At 37.4% G+C, this 26155-nt stretch overlaps 12 protein-coding genes across 12 annotated transcripts; 7 read left to right on the forward strand and 5 right to left on the reverse strand.

Moving 5' to 3' along the window:
* Positions 1 to 268: 268 nt before the first annotated feature.
* PHYBLDRAFT_125214 (hypothetical protein) lies at positions 269 to 1224 on the forward strand. The gene is made up of 4 exons (XM_018429038.1): positions 269 to 303; positions 462 to 574; positions 717 to 983; positions 1061 to 1224. The coding sequence occupies exons 1-4, from the start codon at positions 288 to 290 to the stop codon at positions 1061 to 1063; spliced, it is 399 nt and encodes a 132-aa protein (XP_018290858.1). The 5' UTR covers positions 269 to 287; the 3' UTR covers positions 1064 to 1224.
* Positions 1225 to 1856: 632 nt separating this feature from the next.
* PHYBLDRAFT_65258 (hypothetical protein) lies at positions 1857 to 2894 on the forward strand (the record flags this gene model as incomplete). Its single annotated transcript, XM_018441425.1, has 1 exon — positions 1857 to 2894. One exon carries the CDS (start codon positions 1857 to 1859, stop codon positions 2892 to 2894), a length of 1038 nt encoding a protein of 345 aa, XP_018290859.1.
* Positions 2895 to 3267: 373 nt separating this feature from the next.
* PHYBLDRAFT_169080 (hypothetical protein) lies at positions 3268 to 4377 on the forward strand (the record flags this gene model as incomplete). Its single annotated transcript, XM_018436002.1, has 4 exons — positions 3268 to 3402; positions 3621 to 3680; positions 3736 to 4041; positions 4117 to 4377. The coding sequence occupies 4 exons, from the start codon at positions 3268 to 3270 to the stop codon at positions 4375 to 4377; spliced, it is 762 nt and encodes a 253-aa protein (XP_018290860.1).
* Positions 4378 to 4817: 440 nt separating this feature from the next.
* Positions 4818 to 4997, forward strand: PHYBLDRAFT_113290 (copper fist DNA-binding transcription factor; the record flags this gene model as incomplete). The annotated part of the gene is made up of 1 exon (XM_018428338.1): positions 4818 to 4997. The coding sequence occupies one exon, from the start codon at positions 4818 to 4820 to the stop codon at positions 4995 to 4997; it is 180 nt and encodes a 59-aa protein (XP_018290861.1).
* A 1291-nt stretch (positions 4998 to 6288) lies between these two features.
* PHYBLDRAFT_159000 (hypothetical protein) lies at positions 6289 to 7010 on the reverse strand. The gene has a single exon (XM_018433897.1). It carries the CDS (start codon positions 6977 to 6979, stop codon positions 6347 to 6349), a length of 633 nt encoding a protein of 210 aa, XP_018290862.1. The 5' UTR covers positions 6980 to 7010; the 3' UTR covers positions 6289 to 6346.
* A 1826-nt stretch (positions 7011 to 8836) lies between these two features.
* Positions 8837 to 9974, forward strand: PHYBLDRAFT_169083 (hypothetical protein; the record flags this gene model as incomplete). The annotated part of the gene is given in 7 exon segments (XM_018436003.1): positions 8837 to 8894; positions 8961 to 9035; positions 9055 to 9221; positions 9299 to 9424; positions 9505 to 9584; positions 9654 to 9741; positions 9822 to 9974. The coding sequence occupies 7 exon segments, from the start codon at positions 8837 to 8839 to the stop codon at positions 9972 to 9974; spliced, it is 747 nt and encodes a 248-aa protein (XP_018290863.1).
* Positions 9975 to 10316: 342 nt separating this feature from the next.
* PHYBLDRAFT_155532 (hypothetical protein) lies at positions 10317 to 13911 on the reverse strand (the record flags this gene model as incomplete). The annotated part of the gene is made up of 2 exons (XM_018433416.1): positions 10317 to 13268; positions 13687 to 13911. 2 exons carry the CDS (start codon positions 13909 to 13911, stop codon positions 10317 to 10319), a joined length of 3177 nt encoding a protein of 1058 aa, XP_018290864.1.
* Positions 13912 to 14421: 510 nt separating this feature from the next.
* On the reverse strand, positions 14422 to 15790 carry PHYBLDRAFT_169085 (hypothetical protein; the record flags this gene model as incomplete). Its single annotated transcript, XM_018436004.1, has 4 exons — positions 14422 to 14525; positions 14740 to 14764; positions 15174 to 15236; positions 15647 to 15790. The coding sequence occupies 4 exons, from the start codon at positions 15788 to 15790 to the stop codon at positions 14422 to 14424; spliced, it is 336 nt and encodes a 111-aa protein (XP_018290865.1).
* Positions 15791 to 16525: 735 nt separating this feature from the next.
* PHYBLDRAFT_187195 (hypothetical protein) lies at positions 16526 to 18422 on the reverse strand. Its single transcript, XM_018439345.1, has 3 exons — positions 18036 to 18422; positions 17878 to 17949; positions 16526 to 17816 (listed from the first exon to the last, which is right to left on the reverse strand). The coding sequence occupies exons 1-3, from the start codon at positions 18403 to 18405 to the stop codon at positions 16705 to 16707; spliced, it is 1554 nt and encodes a 517-aa protein (XP_018291166.1). The 5' UTR covers positions 18406 to 18422; the 3' UTR covers positions 16526 to 16704.
* A 280-nt stretch (positions 18423 to 18702) lies between these two features.
* Positions 18703 to 20176, forward strand: PHYBLDRAFT_133989 (hypothetical protein). Its single transcript, XM_018429610.1, has 4 exons — positions 18703 to 18749; positions 18845 to 18859; positions 18999 to 19055; positions 19259 to 20176. The coding sequence occupies exons 1-4, from the start codon at positions 18716 to 18718 to the stop codon at positions 20101 to 20103; spliced, it is 951 nt and encodes a 316-aa protein (XP_018290866.1). The 5' UTR covers positions 18703 to 18715; the 3' UTR covers positions 20104 to 20176.
* Positions 20177 to 20433: 257 nt separating this feature from the next.
* PHYBLDRAFT_20616 (hypothetical protein) lies at positions 20434 to 21679 on the reverse strand (the record flags this gene model as incomplete). The annotated part of the gene is made up of 5 exons (XM_018439739.1): positions 20434 to 20651; positions 20716 to 20792; positions 20917 to 21255; positions 21345 to 21501; positions 21607 to 21679. Coding segments are annotated over 5 exons (864 nt in total), but the record flags the coding sequence as incomplete, so codon positions are not given.
* A 1028-nt stretch (positions 21680 to 22707) lies between these two features.
* PHYBLDRAFT_65248 (Zn(2)-C6 fungal-specific transcription factor) lies at positions 22708 to 24992 on the forward strand (the record flags this gene model as incomplete). The annotated part of the gene is made up of 9 exons (XM_018441424.1): positions 22708 to 22842; positions 23035 to 23056; positions 23142 to 23237; positions 23274 to 23348; positions 23521 to 24079; positions 24142 to 24274; positions 24414 to 24560; positions 24675 to 24860; positions 24972 to 24992. 9 exons carry the CDS (start codon positions 22708 to 22710, stop codon positions 24990 to 24992), a joined length of 1374 nt encoding a protein of 457 aa, XP_018290868.1.
* Between the last annotated feature and the right edge of the window lie 1163 nt (positions 24993 to 26155).

Genomic DNA, 26155 nt, shown 5'->3' on the forward strand with positions numbered 1-26155 from the left:
TAAAGGAACTCGACAGTTCAAATACACTTATTCTTTTTTCTTGTCCAAAAAAAGAAAGAAGCACAGAGCAGTCTCCGTTTCTCTCTCTATTCCTACAAAAGGTCTTTGTGGGAGATACAAAAAAAGGGTTTGTTCGGTCCAGGGCAAAAGCAAGTCCGGCATATTTTATTGTCCGAAACACCCCCGGTGCGGGGAGGAGGGGAAGCAGGCAGGAAGGGAGGAGGAACCTTTAGTGCCGGGAAACGCGGCACACCATAGCTCCTCCTTTCCGTGCACACGTATCCACCATGAAGTTCAGTGCTGGTGAGTAAAGAATAGATAGTGGCGGGAAGCATCATCGGAAGATATGGATACAGAACTACAGTAGATGGATGATATACAGAAACTTATCGAGAAATAATAAAAACAACCCTCTAATAATCAATCGTTTTGTGTGTGCGTGTGTGTGTGTCTTGTATTAGATGTTAGCTCCGATCGCAGCAAGAGCAGAAAGGCTCATTTCACTGCCCCCTCGAGCATTCGCCGTAAGATCATGAGCGCTCCTTTGTCCAAGGAATTGAGAGAGAAGCACAGCGTAAGTTTACAGCGCATCAATAAAAAAAAACTTTATATATACGGACACAATAAAGTCCATTCCCGAAAAAGAAAGTTTCAATCAGCATTACTTTTTGGCTTTTCATTCTCTTGCTAAAGCGGTTTTGTCATAATTTTTTTAGGCTCGCTCCATCCCCGTTCGCAAGGATGACGAGGTCATGGTTGTCCGTGGTACCTACAAGGGTCGCGAAGGCAAGATTGTCCAGGTCTACCGCAAGAAGTGGGTTATCCACATTGACCGTGTCACTCGTGAGAAGGTCAACGGTGCCACTGTCCCCATTGGTATCCACCCCTCCAAGGTTGTTGTTACCAACCTTAAGATTGACAAGAGCCGTCAGGCCATCCTCGATCGCAAGAACAGCGCCTCCAAGAAGAACGCCATGGAGCAGGTAAATACTTATTACTATTTATAATTATTCAAAGGCAAAAAATAACTCACGTACCTTTTTTTTTGTCTACTTTTTAGTAAATTTGCTCTTAACTGTTACTCTATTTCGAACCAATAAAAGCGGAAACGTAGACGGCTATTTTGCAGTTGACTCATCTTTAATTAGCTTTTTTTTTAACTTTGAGCAATAAGTGAAAGGGATATACAATGAGGGTAGTGATCAAATGAAGTGCTTTCAATCGAAATGGAAACAAAATGAATAATGCTGTTGCATGAATGGATATATATGTAGTGCTTTAGACTTCGAGGGCTTGTTTGTATATATATATATATATTTGTGTGTGTATTACTGATGGATATACCTAGTAGTATGTAGCTAATGCCTATTTGTTTGTACTCGCTACAACAGTTATCAATGCATGAGTATGGCATTATTACTTTTAATTGATTCTTTTATCATTGCTCTTTTAATTCATGATATCAATATACATTCTTTCATTTATGATATAATCTGGTATAAATTATGCTTTTTTTGGTGACCGTTTCAAGACTACTTGGTTATCTCCCTTCTACTCGAATTTGAATATTTTATGTAATGAGGTTGCTTAAAAAATATCACAGTCTTTATCGGCCGTTTGATAAATAATATATTTTATATCTAACTCTTTAATTGATAGATATGCGTTTATATCTGGCACATAAAGATGAATAGCAAACACTTTAAAAACATTTTCTTTTATCTCCACATTCAAATGCAAGAAATCCTTTCTTGCGTCACCAGAAAAGCACACAAGGTGTACTGGGTTTATTAGCCAAATCTAGAACTTTGTTTTTTGATTTGATTTGATTTTATTATTATTACTATATATATAAAATGCAACTCATCCAAACTTTGGCAGACATCCCGGTACACAATTATAGTGTACTAGCAATTGACATTTTTGGTGTTCTCCATGACGGCATTCAACCCTATTATTATGCAAAAGAGACACTCGAGGGACTTTCCCGCGACGGCATAAAAACTATATTATTATCCAACTCTACGCGTCTAGGCAATGTCCTTAGTGTAGACTTGCAAAGAAAATTTGACATTAGGCCTGATTCTTATGAATCAATCTTGTCAAGCGGTCAAATCACCAAATTGTTTCTCACGGATTGTGCGCAATATCTCAAATCAGCTCAATCAAACCAGCCCGAATCGTGTATTGCTACGATAGTAAAAGGAAACAACCCGGGTGAGCGTCTTGGGCCAGTTGAATTCGTACAAAAGTATCTAAAGACAGGAGAATTTTATTTGATCGGTTTGCCTTCATGGCAAGAACCAATTTATGGTCCTTTATTCCCCACCATAAAACCAACTGATGATTGGGATGCCATGGAGTTCGTGTTATTGGGAAAGGTCTCACCTTTACAAGAACACCAGGATTTGAATTACTTTGACGAAAAAAGCATCCGGGAACACTATGGACCTTTTTTAGAAAAGTGCTTAAGCCGATCTCTTCCAATCTTATGTGCAAATCCTGACATATGGGCACCCAACGGATTTCATGAAGATGGAAGCCACCGATTGATCTGTTGTCCTGGGTACATAGCTGAGATGTATAAAGAAATGGGTGGAGAGGTGCTCTACTTTGGAAAGCCGTACGAGAGTATCTATCGGTTCTTATTGGAGAACGTGGCCAAAGAAAAATCATCTGAACCTGGTAGGGTCCTTTGCATTGGTGATAATGTAGCAACCGATGTACTGGGCGCAAAGGAAGCTGAACTTGATGTTGTGATGATATTGGGAGGTATCCATGCACAGGAGATATCTGAAATCAAAGGAGATGCTTTGATAAATAAAGTAAAAGAGCTGTGCAAAGAGAATGGGAGCCAAGAACCAACATATATTATGCCTCTTCTGAAATATTAGACAGTATGTAGAATATGTATGTATGTATGTACATAATTGATAGTTTAGGATTATTATTATTATTTTCCAATTTCATAGTAAAATATATTAAATTAAGACATACTATCAACACTCTTTATATATACCTTTATTTATTTCCGTATTTACCTGTGTTATTGTGTGAAAGCGAGTAAATACAGGAAACTATTCCGGGAAGCCCGATCTGGAAAGGTGTTTTGGTAACACATTTAGCTAAAAGCAAGTAGCAAAAGTAAAGTATCCTGTATTAAGCTTTATTTTTTATTTTATTTTTGCTTCTTCTTGTTTCAAGTCTGTTGATTATTTTTTTAATACTTTTGATCTTTTATTTATTCATTCACTCAAAATAAATAACATGTACAATCAGTGGGCTCAACCCGAAATACATAACCAGCCTCGAATGATACATGCCAAGCATGCTTACACTCGCAAATTCTGTGGGTGTATGTCCCTTCGAGGTGGAAGTGGATTGGCATGCGTATTCTGGCTCGTAGGTTTATCCAAAACACACACACACACGTATATATATAAAGAGTGAAACATTAACACCAAGTCGTTAGGGAATAAACCTATACTTTTCTGTCCTTTCATTTCAATACAGAAGCCGTAAGTAATTGTATCCCAACAAAAAGTGGTAATATGTACTTATCAACTTCTTTACTTTTAGCTCTGTTTTCTTATTTAAACCACACTGCGTTACTCATACAGGCTATTATCTGTCTGATATTTGCCTTTGCTTCTTTAATAGGCTTATTTAGCTTGTTTGTGGTAATAATCAGTCAATTAAAATGTGCTCATATAGTCCATTAATATGATCCAATAGAACAAACCAGCAGTGTTGCGCCAATCTCATCGCTTTATATGGATGATAAATATACTGTTCATCATTGATCTCTTTGTCAACATCATTCTCTTTGGTGTACAATGGCCTCAGTTTAGTAGCTGGTGTGTTTCAAGATCAAGAGAGATTCTTGACGACACGATCACTGTCGACTACAGTAACGGCGACAATTTTACAGCAACATATCTACCCAATGTTGTTGGATCAGACCTTTACAACTGCAACAAGTTATGGCAAGACGAGCTAAAATTTGGTATATCTATTTATGTGATGATAGTACTATGTTATGTAAGTTGGCAAAAAAAAACTCTATTACAAAACATAAATAAATAATAATGGGGATATTTATAAATTGAATAATAGATCTACTGGGCACTCTGTTTATGGTCTTACACACAAAAGCAAATGATTGTTCTCCATTATGAACTACAAGCACATGCAGCCATAGCAGCCGGATTGCCTGAACAGATGATGAACCTGAAACCAGGAAACAACGGGGAGCCAATGGTTCCGGAAGATGATGGACAAAGAAGCCTGGCTCAAATAACAAGAGCCTTCTTTAGTAACATTGGAACATCAAAAGGAAGATCAAGAGATGACCAATCAGAGAATACTGCAGTATAGACATTTATATATGTTTATATTATACTTTTTGTTTCTTTAAAGTGAACCTTTTAAAATATCCACCTTGTATCAAGTATATATTTGTATACAATATTTAATTTACATTTATCATAATCATCCTTGTTCTGTTTTATTTTCTTATATTACTATTATATATATATATATTAATATATTCGATATATTTTTGAAAGAATTATCTATATCTTTTCTTGGTAGTCCAGCTATTTTGTGTGTGATTATATATATATATATATATATATCAGTTGAAAGAAACAGTAAGAAACGTGCCATGACTGTTGTGCCTACTATTCCAGTCATTCTCGTTTTTACAATTCATCTTATAACATGGCTATTGACAAGGATGGTGTAAAATCTGCATGGTGAGTTTGTAGACTATTATTACATCAATAACCTGTCACTCATCATCTGTAAACATTAGTATGAGTTGTATAAGAGGTCATCGTGTAAAACGATGCCAGCATCATGATCGTAAACTTGTACCTATAACTAAGCCTGGTAGACAAATTAGTCAATGCTCACATTGCCGGGATCTACGATTGACACACAAAACTCATGTAAAGTGTAATTGTGCGATTGCTCAAGGTAAAGAATATTGCTAGCATGATTATACTTTAGATTAAAAGTATAGTCATTCATCTTTCTTATAATTTTCGTGCTCTATAGTACCAAACCCACTCAATGGATGTTTGTGTGAGGTCATTAAAAGCTGTACATGTGTTTCTCATCATCTTCAGGATATTGATACTGAATCTACCATGGAATCACCTACTGTCTCGGAACTGAGTTCTCCGAGCCCATCAGTTAATAATTCTATATTTCTGAATACAAAAGATATCCACGAGTTTTTGACAAATGATATCAATGAGCTTCTTTCCATTTGCCAAAACTAACCACCCCGATTCCTTCCTATTCTTATTTTCGCAGCTGTTTGCCGACAAATATCCTTTTACTTCTGATTTTATATAGTGTATAAACATTCGTATAATATATATATTGTTAATATACATATACACAATAAATGATAAGAAAAACAAAATGCAATATTTTACAAAGTAATAAGCTATTACAAAGATTCAAAATACATTACAGAAAATATACTTTACATATACTGTAAAGGATCAATTTCAATGGGTTCAAGAACGGTGAAATCATGTGTCTTTTGGTCAAGTGTAAGAATAATAAAACCAAACTGAAAATGTGATTGACAGGATTGTTACTATGCGGATATAGCTTTGAACCTAACTTTCAAACCTTTTTATTCATGTGCTTTAAAAGGAAAATTACTTTATATATGTGTGTACGTCTGCTAAGAACTATATGATTTGAGTGACCTCTACATATCAGCTAATATGCCGTTTTCATCGGCCAAAAAGAATGCTGACAAACTCGTATTAACCTTCTATATAAATCTACTTAATATAAATGAAAGCAGTGTTTCTATAACTTCTTCTATGTCTTTCTGTAAGTAAAGCTATGTATGAAGAATATATTAAATCAGGGATATATACAACTATCATATTCTTTCTTAAATAAACAGCACTCTTACAGTACCTATTATTCACTTTTCAATTCATTTGTGTGCTTCACTTGTATTATATTTGTACATAACTATAGGAAGAAGAATGAGTCGGATTAGTTTTAAAAGAAAAGTATTCTTAAAGGCGATTTTAGAGGAGGTTCTCCATAAGGCTTGTCTTTTTTATCTTACTTTTATCAATAATAATGCATATTCGCTCTCTTGTGGATGTAATATTTTATTCATATACCAATACACTTCTCTATCTCTTATAAATATACATTTATATTGGATAGCGTATCATAGAATTATGTTGTACGCCTCAAAATCTTTAGATTATTTTATAGAAATATTCTATCAATATCTAATTTTTTGGAGATATTTTATTTATTTTGAAATTTCATTAAATAGAAATCTCCAACTACATTCATTTTATATGGATTGGTCATCATCAATGAATTTCTTGAGAAATGCACCTCTTATCCTAGATTCATACAACCCTTGGTCCTCCGTATCACCTGGCTCAATATCTGGTTGTGAGTTGGGGATCACCTTTCTATGTCTTCGTTCTCTTACGCCCAAAATATCTTGCATTCCTTCGTATAATGATGTATCATTCATGGCATTCGTAACACTTAACATAACGCTGTATTCACTCTCATCCTCCTGGGAATTTGGGATAACTCTTCTTCTTTTTGGACGGGTATTTTGATCCTCGATATATCTTTTTTTGAAAGATGGTTGGTCTCCAACTGGATCATCCATATATTCTATGGGGCTGTAACTATCGGACATACTTTCTTCTGAATCGTGTATTATTTGCTGTGTATATTCATCCTCATCCTCATCTTCTGTACTGAATGAATCTGGTATATTTCTGGTAGATAATACACCTGATAATAAAATCTTCGAATCACTTTCGTTTTGAACGCTACTGTCTTCACTGAAATCTTTTTCCCTCGATTGTGAGTCATCAGAAGCATAGTCTAGTTCATTATCTGGAGGCCCTATGGTATTCAAGCAGTCAACCTCGAAAATGTTTTCTCCTTCTGTGTAGTTATGCATCGTATAATTCTCAGCAGAATCCGTAGCACTCTTAAAGTAATTTGAAGTGGCTTCACCATAATTTTCCGATAGATTTATATCGTTTTCTGTTTCATCCTTTAGATCAGTGATCCCTGAGTACTATGTACCCTTCATATATTTTAGAAATTATAATAATATTAATCACGGAGGCTTACTTACAGAAATATAAAATCGTTCTGTTTGCTCTTTTGTCTGATTTGGAGATTTGAACATAAGCGCATACCTTAATAAGCGTGTTAAATAATGCAAGAAACATCCATAAATAACCTACCAGAATTGATGCTTTCTAAATACAAAAAATCGATGAGAGCACCAGCGGCTTAATCCTTTGCCTAATATATACTCAGTTAAGTTTATTTCTAACAACACCTTATATTATAAAACCCTAACCTAAGGCAGGTATAAGACCAGATGAGCCATCTCCGGTGGTTACATGGTTTGTCAGAAAAACCTATGCCAGTAAAATAACGCATATTTATATACTAGTATTAAAAGGTAGATTTCTTACAGCAAGTTCGAGCCGATTTGCTAATTGAGCTAGGGAATTCCCAATATACTCCAACAAATTTGAGCGTGTTTTTGAATCCCGTACGTTAAGTCGAAAATGAAAGGCAATACTATCCACTATGATTAACTTGACCTATTATATTGTGGATAATTCGGGTAAGCTTAACAAAACCTGACTTAATTACGAATATAGTAATGTGCTTTACTTTGGTGTAATGTTCGAGAATGGTAGGAAGTTGAACCACTAATGCTACGAGTTCTATGTGATCCAATACTCTGAATACATGAATTCTTTTCAATGCTTCTTTGGTGCCCTCATCTTGAAAGACTTTCTTTTCAGATACCATGGCTTTTATTCTCGACGGAATAAAACTACCTTCTGTGTCTACCACCATAAGAAAGTTTAATTAAACGAAAGTTGCCTATAACCTTTATTAGGCGTGGTAACCTACCAATATAAATGCATTCACCCTCTAGACCACCTTCATGAAGAGGTAATTGAACGTTGACGGCTAATTGCATACTGTTTAAGGTATATGCAATATCAGTAAATATGGACAAATATATAGATTGAAATAAGTTGGTATCTTTTTTTTATTGACCTCAACTGTGTCTTTCCTGAGCCAGACTCTCCACAGGCTTCTGTGACTTTACATAGAGGTAGCCCTTTAGTCTGATCAAACAGGCTGTTTAATTTATAGCTACCAAAGCTAATTCCTCTACGACTTGTATCTGATAAAATACGAGCTGCTGCGGTTTGCGTAGATGGGGGTACTACAAGCAAATATTTTATTTTGACTTGACTTTAAGATAACCACAAATATAACAACGAGCGAATCATAGGAGACAAAAGGCATACCTCCATGAACTGCCTGCAGCAGACACATGACCTCTTCTTCTGTTAATAATCCATCTAATTGTTTATGGGTAAATGAGATTCTAATCGCAAAAGTGTATGGATCGAACAGGCAACACACAGACACACACCCTGTGTAAGCTGTATAATATCTTCGGATTTAAGATTGGTAATGCTGTCATATCCTAGAGAGATCAGCTTGATCTTAAGACTAGGTAACGCCATTATAAACTGGCTTCTTGGGTTCGAGATCTTACAGTCACACACAATTGAAAAGGGTCCGATTTACGAGTGGATTGCCTTGGAAGGTTTTATATTTTTGTGTGTGACAGGGTCGATTTGAGAGGATCCAATCGCATCACGAAAACGCAGCTTATCCGTTTCGAATCAGACTCAGACTTTTACTTCATAATCTCTGTCTTTATTCAACTCTTGTGCACTTCCCTCTCTCTTTTTTCTCTCTGTTTTTTGTGATGGCCAAACTTACATCTTTCTGGGCACTTTGCCTGGCTCTTCTTGCCACAACCTTCGGTAAGTACAACGCAAAAAGTAGATGACACGTGTAAGAAGGATGCTGATCAAGAGATGACCTATTAGTATTCGCACAGGAAAGTGTTCCCGCGTCAGCCAACCTTGAAATTACTGCTGAATTTCCTGATAACCCATTCGGATGTATGTATATTATTAAGAGTGTTTACACAGATTGTATCGTGTCTAATAAGGACGTTAGTGATCGTCAATGGTCAACGCAACAAGGTTGTCTTGGATCTCAACAACAAGGAGAACGAGGCTTACTCTGTTGTTTCTGTCTCTGGAAGAATCACCCTGGCTGAGGACCACACCAAGATCATCCGCAACGTAAGTCTTCTTTTTATTTATAAATAGTAATGGTGTTTTATATTTTGGTGTACTTAACATTATGCTTTCGTGTTTAGTTGACCGCCCTCCGTTATGAATTGACTATCCCTGCTCAGACCAGAGCTAACGTTCCTTACACATTCTACTCTGAGTACACTCCTGGAGAGCTCGGTCTTGAAGTTTTTGTTGATCTGCAGGCTGGTGTAAGTGATAAAGTATTTATTAATACGTCACGTCGATCCCTTACAAATATTTGTGTATGTGCGTGTATGTGTGTTTATAGGACAAGGTTATTCGTGTAGTTGGCTACAGCGGTAACATCACTGTGTCTGAGCCCGAATCTTCCTGGTTTGATCCCCAGCTGTAAGTAATAATATATACGCGTGAGACTTTAATAGCTCGGCTAATTGATGAAACAAACGACGTAATTAGTTTGTTCTTGTATGCTGTTCTGGCTGCTGGCGCTGCTGGCGTCGCTTACATTGTTCGTGAGGCATACTTTGGTGGCAAGAAGGTTAAGGTAATATTGGGTTCCACAAATAACAAGTAGAAGCAAAGAGAAAGAAACCAAGATTATAACTATTCGTGTGCATTTCTTAGGTCAAGAAGGATGATGTCCCTGTTGAACGTCCTGCTCATCGTGATGACAAGGGTCAAATGGTTTTGGATCAATCCTGGATTCCTGAGCACCATCTCAAGAACAGTCCTCGTCAGTCCCCCAAGATTAAGAAGAGACCTTCTAATCGCAAGTAAAAAAAAAGCACACAATAGCAATGAAATGAAGTTTTGCCCCTTTTTTTCTTTGGTGCATCAATCATGTATATAAATTACATTGAATTTGCTAGACGCAATTAATAATAAACATCTCTTAATATCTTGATAAATAATATAAAATATGCGTGCTGTACAATAATTATGGAGGATTCGCAATGCAAAATCACGTTCTTTTATAATGGTTTGCTTTATTTTATTTAAAAAGAGATATTGTATTATTATTTGATACATGATAAATGAGATGTTAATACATAACTGTTACTACAGAATATAAGTATGTTTTTATGGGGGAATAAAAAAATGTATAATATAAACAGGGCTCTATGCCATATAGTGTCCTCGTGAGTGTCGACTGTGAGAAGTAGCCATGGTACGAATAGTAGGGTGCATTCTAAGACCATCGATTTCCGGATTCCATTGCATCGGATTCATTTTAGCCAATATTGTCATTCTGACACAAGCATATCCGATAATCAAGAAGCCAAACCCGAATGGAATCAACCACCAAAGAGGGAGGGTGTGGTATTCTGTTCCAAATGGAATATTGAAAGGAGGGCAGTAAACGATCAAAGTAGCCAACCCAGCGCCAGCAAAGATACCAAGGAAAGTAACTTTGTTAGAGAACATGTAGCGACCGATAGGGAGAGTGTAGCGAGTCTTGCAGGCAAACATGTTAAACATCTGCATCATCATGATACTCCAGTAAACCATCGACTGAGCTTGGCCAAGTGCACGGTGCTGGGCTTCGGCATCAAGAATGGATCCATCTGAGGCCTGGAACGGAGTAGCATAAATAGGACCGTTTTGAAAGTAATTTGTCGGACTAGATGCTCCACGTTGGAGCTCAACTGCATCAGAGGGAGTTATGCCGTTATACCACAGCACCACAAAATAACAGGTCAGGGCACCAATAACTTCAATGATTCCAACTTCAAGGTATGCCCAGGAAAGAAGAGGAAGGTCCACGAGAACATCATCGTCTGTCTTGATAAGCTTTTCGGACCAGTAGGCACGTGTAAAGAAAGGAACCACGCTATTGTATATTCTGCGGAACCATCCAGGCTTAAGCTCTTCGCCAGTAACAGGGTCATATTTAATGTAAGTTTCCTCTCTCAATAGCTGGCGACGATAACGATCAATAGAAGAAGGAGTAACGGGCTTTCGAGGAGACATCATCATCAGACCGCTTTCAGTCTCTGGTTTATCCCATGCAAATGTTAAAGCTGCACACAGCTCGAACCCGAGATCTATCACTAGGATAAGGATTGCACTCAGAGGCAAAGGAAGAGGAACGACAATATAGAGCAGATTGGGGATCACTTCGGGCATCGAATGGGTAATTGTGTACATAACTGACTTCTTCAGGTTGGCAAAAATCAAACGGCCTTCCTCAATGCCATGCACAATAGAAGCAAAATTATCGTCTAACAAGATCATGGCGGCTGCATCCTTGGATACATCTGAGCCGGAGATGTTCATAGCAATACCGAGATCAGCCTTTTTGAGGGCCGGCGCATCATTGACACCATCACCTGTAACTCCAACAATGTGGCGCATAGACTGAGCTCGTTTGACGATTTCAAGCTTATGTTTAGGTGAAGTTCGAGCAAAGATAATTTCTTCTTTGGCAAAGATAGCATCCCAAGCATCATCAGTGAGCGAGTCAATAGAGTCACCGTGAACGACAACACCTGAAAACTCGTCTTCTGCGATATCACTAATGGGGCGTCTGGTACGCTTGGACAATGACTCGCGAGTATCACCCAAAAGCATGTTGATCTTTCTTCCGATTGCTTCAGCTGTCAAGGGGTGGTCGCCTGTAACCATCATGACCTTGATTCCTGCGCGACGACATTTTCCAATGGCCTCGCGTACACCATGTTTAGGAGGATCCTCAAGTGAGACAAGTCCGACAAAAGTTAGGCCAGACATAGGATAGTTCTTTTCGGCTTTACTAAACTGAAAATCAGCAGGATAGGTTTCTCTAGGAAGCAGTAATTGGGCAAAGGCTAGCACACGGTGACCTTGACCAGCCATATGAAGGTAAGTTTCTTGGAAAGCCTCAATATGTCCGCTTTCGAGAGGGACGGTTCCACGGCTAGTTAGAATAGTGTTGCAGAGATTCAAGACGCGCTCGGGCGCGCCCTTGACGTAAAGTGTTAAATGGCCATTGGAATGAGGTTTGTTGTGAATAGTCATGGCCCACTTGTTATCAGAGTTAAATGGAATCTCAAATACAGTAGGACACTTGTCTCCAAGTGAGTCAAATGCAGGTCCTAGGTGTTCTCCTGCAAATCTGACAAGACCAGTTTCGGTAGCGTCACCCAAGATCTGGCGCATATGCACGGGTACATCGGTGCGATCAAATTTGGCACGACTATTAAGAGTAGATATGTGCATAATTTCATTCAGACCAGCCAGTTCTGGTACAGGAGCAACCAATGTGTTTCGTTCGAGAGTGTTGTGCATTTCCATACACGACCAGACATAAGTCACTGTCATTTGATTGCGTGTAAGTGTACCGGTCTTGTCGGTAGCGAGAAGTGTGATTGCTCCCAAGGTTTCTACGCCCTGAAGGTCTTTGACGAGAACATTTCGGGAAGCCATACGTTTAGCGGCAATAGTCAATAAGATGGTTACAGTTGCAGGTAAACCCTCGGGAACCCAGGCCACGAATACGGAAATAGCAAAGTTCAGAGTGAGCGATACATTGTTGTGGTTGACTGGAAACCCAATACCAAAAAATATGATGGCTGTTGAGAAGGCAATGGTAGCAATAATCTTGACAAACTGATCGATTTCTTGAGAGAGGGGAGATGGAATCTTGTCTTCTCCGGCAGTTAGACCAGCAATCTGTCCAAGAACAGTATTGTCACCTGTACGAACAACAATGCCATATGCTTCACCAGCGACAGCCAAGGTGCCGTTAAAGACAATGTTCTCCGCCTCAAAAAGACTCTGTTGGGTATTTATTGGGCCACGTTCTTGGGGATCAGATTCGCCTGTCAAGGAGGAGTTATCGACTTTGAGTTCGGAACCAGCAAAGATAAAGAGATCGGCCGGAACCTTGTCTCCCATGCGGATGAACACAACATCGCCAATGACAAGATTTATGGCATCGAGTTGCTGAATTCTGTGATCGCGCACTACCATACATTTTGCAGGGATCATGTTTAAGAAGGATTCTAGAAGAGCAGCTGATTTTTGCTCTTGATAAAACTCGATAAAGGCGTTGAGGAGAGCAACACCGATCAATATTGCACCAAGGTAAGTCTATAATGAGCAAGAAAAAAAAACTAAGTTAATTAAATACATTTGATCCAATAAATTTTAAAACTTACGTTTTGGAAGTTTGCCTTGAAATCGATTCCCAAAAGGATATAATCCAGTACACCAGCAAGGATGAGCAACAGATTGAATAACTTGCGAACACAGTCAAGATATTTAAGAATAGGATGTCTCTTCTTTGGAGGAGAAAGAATATTTTGCCCTGTTGCCGCCAGGACATTTGCAGCCTGGGTACTTGTTAGGCCATGAGAATCTCCGGGCTTTATGGTATCAATACTTGTTTGGTATTTGATAGCACATTCTTCTGATGATAGTAGATGCTCTGTCTATATAAGAAGAAGAAGAAAACAGAGATCAATGAATATTCTAAAGAAAAGGCGCTTACAAAGAGATGTTTACTTACAATGTCTATGTTCTTCTGTGGTTTTTGTGCTGGCCTTTTTGGGGCACTTACAGAGGGTCGCCTCTGATAAGTATCAACTGTTTGGATAGTCTTGGTACGCTCAGGTTTAATGATCTTTGCGAACTGGATCTTGTTGGCATCTTCAGTAGAGTAAACTAGATGTTTTTCTCCTTCGATTATCAGCTCACTCTCATCGAATGTGATCTCTTGCTTTTCGTTTATCATTGCTTGCCCAAGGAAGTAGAAAAGAAGGATAGATTTAAACTGATCTGCACGGATCTAAGAACATTTATACGCAACAAAAAAAGCCTGAATGTACTAGAGTATTGTACAAAGCTATTGTACCCAATGAGTAGGCTTTGACAGCCATCTTCGACTGGGTACTATTTTTTATTTTATTTTTGGTGACAACCCCATGCCTAGCAACGAAACGAGTAATATCATACCAGCTGGATATCTTCAAACACAAGCGTAAATCGCGCATGCTACACCACCGACTCTTATTCGTCCTGATTGTTTTATTTCGATTAAAGATCATAAAATTAGGGTTCTTTTTCTTTTACTGTATCATTGTTTGTACCAACATAAAATTCCAAAAATGGAAAAATTACAGCCATATTTTGTTTGATCGCTTGGTATATTCGAATGGGAAATATGCCTCATCACGTGAACATAGACTCTGGTAAAAATAAAAATAAAAATAAAAACGACAAAGACCATCTTAGCAAATAGCATTTAACGCGCACGCCCATGTTCGTTTATCTCCATTGCATAGACCTCTAGGCGAAGGTCACGAGATTTGATATTTGCTTTATTCAAGAGAGCCTTGAACCAGAGATCTACAGCGCACCTTAAATACAGATCATATATATGATGCCTAACATAATTTGATTAAATCAAGCGTTTATATATATATATAAGATCATTTTACAGTATATACTTGTCAATTGGGTGTATACAGTATAGCTTTCTATTCAGAGAATACCTCGAGCTTTATTATTTACATCTTTCTCATTTCTTTACAATTGCCAAATGTATTAATGTAACGCTTACTTTTGGACTGCATATTCTGAAGAAGCTTTTTATTTATTATGCATTGACGGTAAGATAATCCAGATAGGCAAATTTTGTCAGAATAGCACAGGTTTATTTCTCACTCCATATTTGGATTAATGAGACTTCCAACCTACAGATTTACAGTATCTGGGTTATTTTGAACAAAGGTTTTTTTAGTGTAAACTATTTGATTTATTGAATACAGGTACATAGATATATTGTGTATTTCTAAGTACAGATAAAGTACAGAGGATTTATTGGTACCTTTCCGGTACCTTTCCTTGAAACTGAGGCAATGTGAAGATTTTGTAGACAATTTTAGAAAAGTGTATACAAATGACGGTTGGGAAACTCCAATGGGAACAATCAACCAATATCAATGTAAGAGAATAGTTATCTGTACGACAGACTCATGGAAATTGTTACTTAACCTGACTTTGGAATAATTGCCAATTCTTAGAGTGCTTGCTTGAAATATTTTTATTTATTTTGATCTATAATATAATATAACATTGATATCAATATCAGCATATTATAATACTTAAACATGCAATTTATATCAAGAAAATGCTGGCTCCTAAGAAGAAGAAGAATATTATAATTGATATGAAGAAGAAAGGCTTGATTCTTAGGTATTACATGTATTAACTGTATATGTATTAGCTGTAAATATAATATACAAAAAGACAATTGATTCAAGACTTATTATAAGCACAGGCAGTGTAAGCGTCAAACATTTGATTGAGTTTAATACCTTATTTGATACCAAGAGTACCTTATTATGCATTATAGCTATTAAAGTATTGAACAGAGAAAAATATGAGCAAGGATAACTACTTTAAATTTGAAATATGTCATAAAACGAACTGCAATAATGCGCGTTCTCTAATTTTGGAAAAATTACCCGGTCAAAACCAGAAGCTCTATGAGACTTGATGAGCATTGCATCGCTTGTACAACAAAATAATTGGTTAAAATATACACTCAGTAAGTGAATAAAAGTACCCAAGAAAGCAGCATAATTTCTAACTGCAAGGATATAAGCCATATTATCCTCCAGCTGTAGTATTTTCAATTGTTATATTGTACTGCATAAATATCAAATCGCATTAAATTGGATTTTTTTAGCGAATATTCTGATAGAAAATCAACAAGAAGGTTAGTTTTAGGTAGCTAAACAGCTATTATTATTCTTGAAGAATCATTGACGGTTTGCTACTATTAATTAATATATCAATTGCTTTACATCAGAGCTTTTGCCGATAAGATAGTTTTGTCAGCTGTACATATACTACAATGCATTTCTTTCGCAATCTGGCGCCAGCACTGGGCTACTGCCTTCGACGATAGACCATTCCAATCTGGCACTCTCATTTCCTCCGTTTATCTTTTTGTCTCCTGCCTCAAAGCCGAGCTTGATATTGACCTCCTTGCTTATTCACGTATATTTATTCATTATAAAATATAACAAAGTATAAAGAACATATATCCAAATAATATTATTCTTTCTAAAACATTAGAAATTGAATACTAGATTGAAATAACCAAATTGTGCTTGATATTTATATGAAATCTGATGGGTTTACTGAGATAGAGTTTTTTTTTGGGTGAGTTGTATATATATGTATGTATGTATGTATGTGTATATTATTACTAGTAGTACCCAGCCAAATAAAATAATATACATAGTACAACTAATCAAAAAGAATGCTTAGTATATTGCATTCTATAACAATCTACCATTCTATGCCCATATTATATTTAACAAAAGAATTTTATTATTGGTAAAGTAAAGTAAAATGTTTATGTGATAATAAAATATTTAAATATAAATAAATAAAAACTTCAAAAAAATCCAAAATTCTATATCCTGGTGTGGTGTGGTTTGGAAGGAAATAATAATAAAGGAAGGGAAGGGGAGAAGAGGGGAGGGGAATAATTGTTTTCTTTTTCTTGATCTCATTAACATGGTTTTGAATCTGAAGTTTGGTCTGCCCAGCCAGGACCACAAGTACAAAATGTCTTTGTAAGTTCGCTGACCTCAACCGAAATTCTGTCAACCTCACGCTTCACAACACTAGACATCGAATCATCATTGCGACATTGTTCAAGTCTCTCTTGGAGGTCACGTGGTAAGGATGTGTAGAGCATTCGAGGTGATCCAAGCACAAACAAAGTAGCAAATACAGCCTTTGTATCTGCTGGTTCATCTGGACTATACTTCTTTTCAGGATATAGCGAATGGAAAACTGTGGGGTAAAGAGGAGAGTGTGAGGTATCCTTCATAAGACAGTCTATGTATTCTTCTGCTTTCTCAGGTGACTGAGAGTTAGAGGCCCTGGACTGATTAACAAGCATAGCAGTGTACTCGGGAGGAACATTACGCATAACCAATTGAACTACATGCTCAAGCGTTCGAGGTTTCTCCAACCACATGTTCTCAGGGATACGCTTGCAAAAGCTCTGAGCCAGGGTGGACCAGTTGAGTTTAGCGGGTTGAATAGATTCTTCGGTCATTGTATATTGATCTTTGGTTTCTTTTTTATTGCTGTTGTTGTTATCGTTGGTGTTGGTGTTGTTGGTGTCTTTGGTATTATTTTCTTTGTTCGGTAATACTTTGTTCTGGTCTTTATTACGATTACCCTTGCAGAGACTGATGGGTGGGTTATCAAAATCGTAACTCAGCAAGAAATATCCACGAGGACGCCCGGTTTCCTTATCAATTGGCTTCATCGATTCGTACAAGGTCTCAAGAGGACACCAGAAACTGGGATACTTGAACCGTGCAGTGTCCAACACAAGTACCATCTCTTCTTCTGAGTTATAGGCTGCGATAGGTGAAAAATGGCCATCACCTGTTTGACCAAGGGTCTTTCTGCAGAAAGAGATTACCATAAATTGGTCAGAGCGTGAAGTAACACTCTCTACATCTTGTTTGAACTCCTCCAGAGTGATTTCCGAAGCACGTTTAACTACCACGTCACAATGGCACTTTGCCAGACATGCAAACTCGTTGAACGTGATACCATTCTTCTTCATATCTTCTTGGGTCGCACAACAGTCCAGAAGTTCGTCTATGAGTGGTTGACAATTAGCATGTTTTCATTTTCCTATATTTTTCATTTTTCTTTTTACCTGAATACCATCTCCAAACACCTTTCCAACGGCGCTTAGGGTCTACTTCTAATGCATTTAACACCATGGCCACTATATAGACATACACAAAATATACGAATTAAATCGACGGCGCTTCCTTTGTAGATGTTTTAACACACAGAAAAAAAAAGACTTGCATGAACTTGGTCCACAATATGATGGCTCTGATTGAGTGGTATAATTTCCGCTTAAAGGAAAGAAGCCTTCTGCCTGTCCGTTTTCCATGGCATCTCTAAAAAGCTGTTTTCCTTCAGGAGAAGCAAGACGAACAAGATTGGCGGGTAACTCTCGCTGGTAAAACGTTGTTTCGAGATCTGGATTCGGCTTGTTGATTCCAAGCATGTCTTTAAAGGTGCTAGGAGACCTTGGACTTGTGTCGACAGCAGGTACTACGTCTGGTTTAGGTTCTGTGTGGAAAGAGGCTCTTTTGACCAGAAGACCAAGTGGTCTTATAGTCCGCTTAACTTGCTGAGCACTCTTTGGAAGAGCTGCAGGTAATCGTAGCATGAATGTAGTGATTGTTCTTTGTTGCAGAACAAGAATAATAATAATAAAAAAGTTAAACCACTTTAAACCAAACTAAGAGCTGCTGATTTTTTTTGGGTTCCAGTCACATTGAGAGAAGGGAGGGGGGGAGAGAGTGCGAGAGGGAAAGGGACATAATGTGTTCGAAGAAGCTTAAAATTTGTCCGGTCCGGGAATATCCCGGAACATGGGACTTGCATTGATGGATCGCTCCGCAACTGGAGGGATGGATTGATTTCTTTGACGCTTCCCTTTGCGTGCAGAGCAATCCTTCTTTTTCATCTCGCGAATCATGGAAACTCTTACCCTGCGCGGCACACTCGAAGGTGCGTTTTTGTTTTCTTGAATTCGATGGATCGATTGATGGATGAATGGATGAATGGATGAACATTATACTTATAATAATTATCTTTATTTTTAGGTCACGGCAACTGGGGTAAATACCAAGTCGAATAGAAAAATAAAAATAAAGGAGTACAGTCCCTTTGTTTTTACGCTCGCCTATATACATATTACGCACGCACCGTCCCACAAGAAGAAGAGTAGAATGTAACCTATTTCTACTTTGTGTATAGTTACTGCCATTGCCACCACCTCCGAGGCACCCGATATGGTCTTGTCTGCTTCTCGCGGTAAGTTTTCATTTCATTGGTCAATTTAAATATTATTAAGAATACATAGCTATGTGAGTGTGTGTATATGTGTATATGTGCTTTAATCACAAATGGATATACATATACATATACATATATATATACATATTTAAGGATCAGGGCAAAGAGTAAAATTAAAGGGGAATTCTCGGACTTATGCTTTTGTGCTTGATTTTTTTTAGACAAGTCCATCATCGTCTGGCACCTTACCAGAGATGAGTTGAACTACGGTATCCCCCGTAAGTCTCTCCTCGGTCACTCCCACTTCGTTGAGGACATTGCCATCTCTTCCGATGGTCAGTTTGCCTTGTCTGCTTCCTGGGATAAGACTCTCCGTCTCTGGGACTTGAACACCGGCACCACCACCCGTCGTTTCGTTGGCCACACCAACGATGTTCTCTCGGTCTCTTTCTCTGCCGACAACCGTCAGATCGTCTCCGGCTCCCGTGACAAGACCATCAAGCTCTGGAACACCCTCGGTGAGTGCAAGTACAACATCACCCAGGATGGTCACTCCGAGTGGGTCTCCTGCGTCCGCTTCTCTCCCAACCCTGCCAACCCCGTCATCGTCTCCGGTGGTTGGGATAAGATCGTCAAGGTCTGGGATCTCACCAAGTTCAAGTTGAGAACCAACTTCATCGGCCACAAGGGTTACGTTAACACCGTCACCGTCTCCCCCGATGGTTCCCTCTGCGCTTCCGCTGGCAAGGATGGTGTTGTCATGCTCTGGGATCTTAACGAGTCCAAGCACCTCTACTCTCTTGAGGCTGGAGATGTTGTCAACGCTTTGACTTTCTCCCCCAACCGTTACTGGTTGTGCGCTGCCACCGCCTCCTGCATCAAGATCTGGGATCTCGAATCCAAGTCTCCTGTTGATGAGCTCCGCCCTGACTTCCCCCATGTTGGCAAGAGAAAGACCCGCGACCCCGAGTGTCTCTCCGTCGCCTGGTCTGCCGATGGCTCTACCCTCTTCTCTGGTTACACTGATAACCTTATCCGTGTCTGGCAGGTTTCCCGCACTCTTTAAAGATTATGTATTTTTTTTTTACTTGAAAAGATCAATAAAAGCATATTTCCTTCATGAGGGTACACATTCCATTTATAAGAAATAGTTTAGAATTGAAAGGGAAATTATCAAGGGCAATAAGCAAAAAGATATAAGACTCTTTAATGTGTAATATATGTGTATATGCTATGTGTATGACTTCCGTGTCCATATTTCTATAGTCTATGTATCTTTTCTTTCGATTGACTAATCAACTCATAGTTAATATTATTTTTAATATAAGAATAATTAAGTAATGATTATCTTTTTGTAATATTTTAATTAATATTATAGTGCTAAACTTTTTTTTTGTTAATCTAATTCGGTTGTGCTGAGGACTGACATGACTGATTCAAACATGAAAACTGCAGCAGCATTTGTTGGGAATGCACGCAAAAAGGAAGGGAGGAAACCACGGTAGAAACCCCTGAGACCCTGCGTTTGATAGACGTGTCGTGCAACTGACATTGGAGTTGGGAATTGACGCGGGGTAACATCAGGTTGGGTCATGTAGCGATTCTTGATTACGTCTGCATTCAATAAAAAGGTTTATTTTATGACTGAAACATTTACTATTATTGTTATTGTATTTACCACTTGGAAATGCGCCTATCCAGAACACAGTGGCACTCAAACCACCAGCCACAAAAGAAACTCCACCATCCGATAGACTAGTCTTTCTCAGCTCACGCGAAAAGACCTACAGAATTAATTTATACCCAATTATGTGCGTGTGAGTCATCTTTAGTACACACAAAATGATTTATCTACATATTTGTGTGTCTATGAACTGACAGAAAGATTGCCGGGATGTTTCTCAAACTTGCCTCATAAGAACTCCAGAAAAGAAAGAACCAACTACGGAATAGCATCGTTGGTCCCAATCCTGTCCAAAGTGCGGTTGGACCGTTGTTGCGGACCAGTTGACGGATACAATCCACAGGTCCTTTGTAAACCTTGGTGTTGGAATCATACTGCACCTGAAGGCGGGCCTTAATCTGCTCAACAGGTGTGGCCACAAATGATACAGTCAGACCACCGGCAAGACCAGCCAGACCGTGTTGGAAGAGACTCAAGGGTTTGTCTCCATTCCATGACTGCATAGTTACGCGTGCATTATGAAGTGTACCTAGCCTGTATGTTTGAGGCAATACAAATAATTAAATAATTATGCAGACCAATTTTTTTTTTTGGTTTGTTTTGTCTGCACTGCTGCTTCTTACATAATGCTGTCCATAAACATCCAGCCTACCAGTGGTGGTGTGGCACCCTTGTAAAGTGCTTTTGGGCCTTCTTTACTAATCGTTTTTTTGAGACAGTCTAGAGGCCCTTTAAACCGGCCGTCTGGACCTGATGTCTGTAAGCGAATTTTCACCGTGTCTTTAAGAAATAACAAACTGTGTTTAGTATGGCGGACAACACGCAAGCTCACCAGAGTATTTGGTACTAAGCGCATCGGTCTTCTTATTCTATCTATCATTTTACCAAAGGGGTGCCCAACAGCCAGCTTTGTGATTCCAGATGCCATTCCGGCAGCGAATCCTCTGGCTCTGTTTTGCCATGAGCCGTCAGCCAATTCAGGGTTAGCACCTGTATCTGTTTGTTTTTGTTGTTGTTTTATTTTTTTGGTTTTTGGTTTGGTTTTTAGCTGGTTCGCGAATGACTTGTTTGAATGAATGAGGCAACTAACCCTTTGACATTAAAGAATATATATATATATATATATATATATATATATAATATAAAAAAGAGGAGTGTCCTTTTTTTTTCTTTTTAAATTTTTCTTCTTCCTTTCTTTCTTTACTGCAAATCTGTGAGCCCAAAGCTTATTGTATAATCGTGACTGTCAAAGGTTGAATTGAGTTGTGTTGATCTGGCCATCTGTATTTTAGCTTTAGTTCTTTCACTGAATATATTTTAATATTTTATTAATTTTCTTTTGCATAGCAACGGAGTTTTGTCGGTTAAAGCGCGCTAAAGATTATCAAGGTACAAGATTTAGGCCAATGATATTTAAGATTAAAAAAGGGCAAAAAAAAAAAAAAGAATAAGAAGAAGGAACAGAAGCATAGGCAGAAAAAAGTAGAAGAAGAAGAAGGAAATAAATTAGATAGGAAAAGTGGGGAAAGAAGGTACTAAGAATATCATCAATAGTAAATAAAATAAAAATTAGAAACCATGGTAATACAAGTGGGGTGGTCATGTGTTCTGCACGGTAACCACGACGCTTCTCCACTTTTCACACACACACACACAAAAACACACATAAACACACACATGGTTAAATATGTAGATTCACATTTACCACTAGTACTCGTACTAGTACTCGTTAATCATTGCTTGTATTCTATTTCCCTAGCTCACTTTCTTCTAGATTAAATCCATTATAAATATACCAAACTCTCTACTGATAACGTCTTTTTTTTTCTTTTTTTTTTCTTTTTTTCTTTTTTACTATTTTTTTTTTACCCGTCACCATACTCACCTTTGTATTTTGATTTTGATTTATATTTTACTGTTACAAATACTTCTTCCTTCCTCCTCTTCCTCTTCCTCTTCCTTTTTATTCTCCTTTGCAAATCTCTCATGTCGAATAGTGTAGCATCAACCACCGGAGTCCAAGACATCAATTTTAGCAACTTCTTAGCCTATGACGCTTCAGACACAACTTCAAAGCGAAAGAAACTTGCTGAACAGAATTGCTGTTTCCATTGCCAAAAAGTAAGCCATTTTAGCTAGTGATTCACATGCGATCCAACTCATCTAACCAAAGCGTCTTTTTTTTTCTCTTGTCGCTCTCTCTCTCTCTTTCTCTTTGTTTCTTATATATATATATATTAATAAAAAAAAATTATAATAATTATAATAAACTCTTTCTTTCTTTTCTTCTTCTTTTACTATCTCACTCTTTAGGCACAACTCAGTTGCGACGGTTGTAAGAGCATATTTAATCATATTCTTATTCTATAATATTCTCCTATTTTTCTCTTATACGAACACGCACCAAAATATGTTTGTAGCTCGTCCCTGCAAACGGTGTATTAAGCGAGATCTTGCCAATACATGCACTGATTTATTAAAAAAAAAGCCAAAATACACTCAGGACACAAAAGAATGTAAGTCTTGAAAAGTGCTTGCAAACTAATTCTAAGCAACAAGAGGTATTCTAGCTACCCTATCCAATTATCCATTCCCAAATGCAGTTACTGAAGCGTTACAGTCAATTGGTAAAGAAACAAAGAAGAGAATAATCTTTACAATTCGTCTATATTTTGTATTGATTGATTGATTTTTATTATAATTATCCCAATTATTCCAATTGCCGTTACCAATATCATCATCATCATCATCATTACTACTACTACTACTACTACTACTACTACTACTACTATTGGATAGACTCTCATTTTATCGATGCCTCACAGTTATTCAATTTCTCCCTGGCCGACATCGAGTTTGGATCCGAGACAGCAGGGTTAGAATATGGCTTTATTGGGAATATGCTACAGACACCATTAGATGGCGCGCTAATGGGACACACCACGCCTTTACCCTCACCCACCACATCCTCGGTCAACCACCCGTTAACACCCTTCCAGCCAAGCCCTAATGATGAGCAAAACAGATCGTCCACAATCTTTGACCCCAATCCTACCCAACTTACCTATTTTCCCTTTGCAACACCACCCACGCCTATATCTTTTGCCCATTCGAGTCTGCTGGGAAACCCATCTAGAATGACCACTGCTTCGCCCGTTAACACCGTCAATAGTGGGCAGCAAAGCCCTTCTGTCTCCAGACCCCTCAAAACAAAAAGGGATAGCTCCACTTCCTCGGTCACAAGCGGGCGGAGGAAAGGAAACAGTGGTGATACCCCAGAAGCAGTATACAGCAGTGTACGACGTCCATTTAATTACGCGGAAGGCTTCCACTACCTTATTGCATATGTCAAAGAAAAGTAGGTTTCCTTTAGATATGTGTGTTGGGTGGATACTGACATGTTCACTTATTGTACTATAGAATGGCGCGCGAAGACTTGATGCGTATTAGTCGCTCACTTGCAATGTTTAGACCGTCCTTTCTTGCGTTAATAATGAACCTAACAGAAGAAGACTTGGTGTTTATGGAAAAATGCATTCAAAGAACACTTTTGGTGAGTAAGAACAACATTCACGATAGTCAATTTAACATTTGTGTACTCAAAATATCTATTTTTTTTTGCTCATTATTATTTTAATAATAATAATAATAATAATAATAATAATAATAATAAATTATACAAATCACAAAAGGAGTATGAAAAGCTAATCAGCTTTTCAGGTACACCTACCATTGTCTGGAGACGGACAGGCGAGATTTGCTTAGTCGGAAAGGAATTCTCACTTCTCACTCAATGGTCAAAAGATATCTTGCTTGATAAAAAGACATATATTTACGAGGTAACATTTATTTATATGTATGTATGTACATGCATTTGTACATAAATATGCATATTTATTTTTACAACATACGAAAACTGCTGCTATTGGATCTAATATGTTTTGTTCTAACAGTTAATGGATAATCAGTCGGCTGTTGAGTATTGGGAAAAGTTCTCGACTCACGCTTTTGATAATACTGACAAGGCGTGTATATACTCGTGTATACTGAAGACACCAACTCAGAAACCTGTACCATGCACATTCTGTTTTACAATCAAACGCGATATTTTTGACCTTCCAAGCGTAATCGTTGGCAATGTAAGATCTGTTTTTTTTTTGTTTTTTTTTTTTGTAAATGAAGTCCATTATGATTTAAACCACAAGCTTAACAACTATCTTATTTCTATATATATATCTTTATATATCCAGTTTCTTCCTATTCTGAGCTAATCCAGACCGTAAGGACCAGCCAGTCAGTTTATATAAAAGAAAAGAAAAGAAAAGAAAAGAAAATAGAAGGAATAAGAGAAAGCCCAACATGTCATAAAATCTCATGTACATAGGATAGCTTCAAGACACCTATGTAAAAAAAAAATCTCCCTCAAAAAAAACTATTTTTTTTTGTTTTTGTAATTGCTTCTCTTTTATTTCTTTTTCTTTGTTACATTTATACACATATTTACAGGTAGTCTTTGTATTATTATTTTGCTACATTTTATCATTTTATATATATAATAATACATTTATATATGTATCATATCATATCACATCATGTAATGTAATAGCATGTCGTATTGTATTGTATCTTATTTTATTGTTTTATATCATGGTATATCCCAGCACTTCGCATCACAGCACATCGCATCACAGCACATCCTATTAATTGATCTTTACAAAATAACATTTAATAAATGACAGTAGTCAAGCACTCGCATACACGCGCACATACTTTTAAAATAAGTAAATGCCCACACGTAGAAATAGGTTACGTGAACCGTAATTAAAGGAGAAGAAAGGGTGAATCCCACATTTCTAGCTTAAACCCGCTTAGCATTGTCATTTATTTGTTTATCTAATAGACTATCTTGTGCGATCTATTAATTGCTTTACATTTTTAAAGACCTTTTATATATATATATACATATATGTATCTATTACTCTTGTTAGAGCTTTTATTTTAATTTACATAATAATCAACTATCGTTCTATTTTGGCTATAGAGTGTATCTTTACCCAAATATATATATATATATCTATCTAAACAGGTGTGAAATGTGCATAGAAAGAAAGATGCATGTATTTCATTTGAGTATTAAATAAATACGACTTTGTCGCAATAATTAGTGTATTTATATAGGCGCGTTAAAAAAAACAGAGTTTGTATTACGGGGTTAAATTTCTTGGGCGGAATGTGAATGTTTTACAAGGTTATTTTTTTTTTTCATATTGGATAAGGAGTAAATCGAATACGCACAATGCATACACACAATAAAGGAAATCTGGCAAAGGAATTATGATAAGCCAGTTTATTGAATTAAAAAAAAATTATATGTGGTATTTAATAGTGAAGCAGTAAGAAATAGTAGTAAGAGTAGTAAGAGTAGTAGTAGTAA

This window comes from Phycomyces blakesleeanus (assembly GCF_001638985.1).
Source record: "Phycomyces blakesleeanus NRRL 1555(-) unplaced genomic scaffold PHYBLscaffold_12, whole genome shotgun sequence".
Taxonomy (NCBI): Eukaryota; Fungi; Mucoromycota; class Mucoromycetes; order Mucorales; family Phycomycetaceae; genus Phycomyces; species Phycomyces blakesleeanus.

What these genes read in the sequence shown, in the direction of transcription:
- PHYBLDRAFT_133989 (XM_018429610.1), top strand. Translation starts at nt 18,716, where the DNA reads ATGGAAACTCTTACCCTGCGCGGCACACTCGAAG. An exon ending in GGTCTTGTCTGCTTCTCGCG is followed by an intron (nt 19,056 to 19,258) that starts GTAAGTTTTCAT and finishes GATTTTTTTTAG; the next exon opens with ACAAGTCCATCATCGTCTGG.
- PHYBLDRAFT_125214 (XM_018429038.1), top strand. An exon ending in AATTGAGAGAGAAGCACAGC is followed by an intron (nt 575 to 716) that starts GTAAGTTTACAG and finishes TAATTTTTTTAG; the next exon opens with GCTCGCTCCATCCCCGTTCG.
- PHYBLDRAFT_159000 (XM_018433897.1), bottom strand. Translation starts at nt 6,979, where the DNA reads ATGCATAACTACACAGAAGGAGAAAACATTTTCGAGGTTGACTGCTTG.
- PHYBLDRAFT_187195 (XM_018439345.1), bottom strand. Translation starts at nt 18,405, where the DNA reads ATGCTACGATTACCTGCAGCTCTTCCAAAGAGTGCTCAGCAAGTTAAG. An exon ending in ATATTGTGGACCAAGTTCAT is followed by an intron (nt 17,950 to 18,035) that starts GCAAGTCTTTTT and finishes ATGTCTATATAG; the next exon opens with TGGCCATGGTGTTAAATGCA. An exon ending in TGTTTGGAGATGGTATTCAG is followed by an intron (nt 17,817 to 17,877) that starts GTAAAAAGAAAA and finishes AACCACTCATAG; the next exon opens with ACGAACTTCTGGACTGTTGT.